Here is a 2644-nt window from a genome sequence, read left to right on the forward strand (position 1 = left end):
AGAGAAATGGAGAACCAGAGGGAGAGCGACAGAGTGTGTGCAAGACACAGAGAGCAAGGGACAGACAGAGAGAGAGCAAGACAGAGAGGAGGAGACTGAAATTCCCAGCCAACAAACTCTTTGTTTTATCTCCCGATGGGCAGAGAGGTCAATAAACCTACGGACATTTCCCCTGGAGCTTAGTCAGTGACACCTCCCATCCCCTAGCTCCCTGGATTCAGCCACTCACAGTGATTTGAATCAAGTTTTCTGTGAAGTTGACAGTGTCTATAGAAAACGAGACTCGGCCCTCTTCATTCGTTGTGTAGTTGGCTTCGTAGTTGTTTCTCCCTATGGAAATCCGGATGGTTTCGTTGGCGATTGGAGCATCGGTCCCGTCCACCAGCTTCACCTAAAGGAACAAATCCAATCTCTGTTGCTTATACGAGGCAGGGAAAGCAGTCCCCACATTCCTAACGACCCTTTGCCCACGTTATTCCCCTGAGGCAGCTCCAGAGGGTGTTTCCTACACAGCTGACCAAGGGCCAGGTGTGTGTGAATGTGCTGGGTGAGTCTGAACCACCTGAGGAGGCGGCACGTCCTCACAGAGTCTGTGATTGGGAACATGGGAAGGACTGTGCTGGCCACACCAATGGGCCTTCTCCTCTGTATCCTGTCTCTGACAGCACCAGGGGGTCAGAGGAAGGCGCTGCAATTCCCGCTAATGGCAAGGATACCACAGCATGTGTAGAGGCAGAGGGAGATGGCTCCTGTTCCTGTGGTTTGTGATCCTCCCATGTTTTCCCTTTTCCATTTGCAAGTTCTCATTCTCCCCAGACAAGCACACTCGTGTCAGGTAATTTCCTGGGCTCTCAGAGGTTCCCTACCTGCCCGGAGAAGGGGATCCCTGGTATGTAATGAGAGTCCACCTGCTCAAAGCTGATTTTGCTCATGGTGCCTGTGATCTCACTGGAGCCTGTCCCAGTTAACTCCACTCCTGAAAGAAAACACGGCAAAGAGGGGCTTGAACTAATGCCCTGACCTGCAGCACCTCCAGATGCTCCAATCCTGCCCCACGTTGTTCAGTTCTGCCAGTGCCCTTCAGTGCTGGCTTGCAACACCCACTGCTATTGCAGTGTGGCCCCACAGCTCCAGCAGGTCAGCATGATGCATACCTGTACCCTCTTCCGTGATCTTGCCTTGCACCTCAATTTTCATATCATAACTCTTTCGCTTGAGCTGGAATATTTTAGTCTTCACCACATTGGAGACACAGCCTCGAACGTCCGCCTGAGCCAGAGACCAAAGAGGAAATTACCATGGAAATCCCTGTACAATTCAGGTCCGTGTGAAACAGGAACAGATACCCCAGCACCCAAGACATTTGCCTACTGCTTGGTTTGCCTTAATCCCATCCTCTTATTGGCTTGATCCGGCCTGACTTCCTCTCTTCCCTTCTTCCTCAACAAACCAATCAAGGCATCTCTGGTCCCCAGTGACATATCCAAAATGCTGCCCTCTCTGATGCACTTCACCCCAAATTCTCCAAGTTACACACCTGGTTCCCTGATTGTTCAGATTACATCCCCTAGATCTGAAACTTCCCATTAGTGTGATAAATCTCATTGTGTCTTTTATCCACCCTTGGAATCCTCTCTCTTTCTCCATGCACATTCTTTCTCTCTTCCTCCTTCTCTTTCTTTCTCTTTCTTTTCCTCCAACTATCTCTGTCTAACCTACCTCTATTTTCTCTCTTACTTTCTTCTCCTTCATATTCTCCGTCTCTCTCTTTATTGCTCTACCCCGTTCTCTTTACCTCCTTGCCTGTCTTTCTCTTTTTTCTTCCTCTTGAGTTCTCTCTCTCTTCCAGATCCTACAGTTCCCTCTTGCTTTCTCCTCTGCTCTGCTCCTGCTCCCCTCTCCATCTCAATCCCGTTCACTGATACAAAAACCTTTCAGGGTCTTCTATTTCCCAGATGGATGAAATACCCATTTGGGGTGAATCCTGATCTGACTGATGTCAATGGGAGTTTTGCCATTGATTTCAATGGGGCCAGGATTTCACCCGAGGGGTTTTTCTTCATAATTTATATCCCCCAGCCCTGGCCTCACCTCCTTCTAACCAATACCTCCCTCCTGTGAGACAAAGCACAACCCAGAACACAGAATCCCAGCTGAGGTCTAACAATCCCCTTTGACAGACACAGATCGCCCTCCTCAAGACAGTCGCCTCCTGCCTATGGGATGGGCCTTGGACTCACCTGTCTGGTGAATTCCTCACAGACAGCCTTGGCCTCTCTTCCACAGCAGCGTGACCTGGACTGGGAGAATCTCCGGCATACACGGACATTCACGAGGCCGGGGACAGGGGTCCCATAGGTGTATCTGTAACCAGAGAGGGGTTAAAGAGACACAAGGTGCTTAGACAGGGAGACAGAATCAGTCAGAAGCGGCCTTTTCGGGCCCTTTATACCATTGCCCCTGAGGACTCTGTTGCTGGTTTCCTAATGTCTATTCTCTGGAGCTTGGTCTAGTCCTGTTTTTCAGTGACTCAAGTGATGGGACTCCAGCCATTTCCTGGGGGAGATTATTCCATTACCCAGCAGGCCTGCCCCATTAGGAAATGTTGCCTGATACTCAGGCTCCTCTCCTCCTTAATCAGTTG

The 2644-nt window shown here is 50.0% G+C and overlaps 1 protein-coding gene across 1 annotated transcript; it reads right to left on the reverse strand.

Annotated features, from left to right (window-relative positions):
- Positions 1-229: 229 nt before the first annotated feature.
- LOC135980626 (alpha-1-macroglobulin-like) lies at positions 230-2364 on the reverse strand (the record flags this gene model as incomplete). The annotated part of the gene is made up of 4 exons (XM_065580555.1): positions 230-391; positions 867-976; positions 1155-1269; positions 2241-2364. Coding segments are annotated over 4 exons (511 nt in total), but the record flags the coding sequence as incomplete, so codon positions are not given.
- Positions 2365-2644: the final 280 nt, after the last annotated feature.

This window comes from Chrysemys picta, unplaced genomic scaffold (assembly GCF_011386835.1).
Source record: "Chrysemys picta bellii isolate R12L10 unplaced genomic scaffold, ASM1138683v2 scaf5194, whole genome shotgun sequence".
In the NCBI taxonomy this organism is placed as follows: Eukaryota; Metazoa; Chordata; order Testudines; family Emydidae; genus Chrysemys; species Chrysemys picta.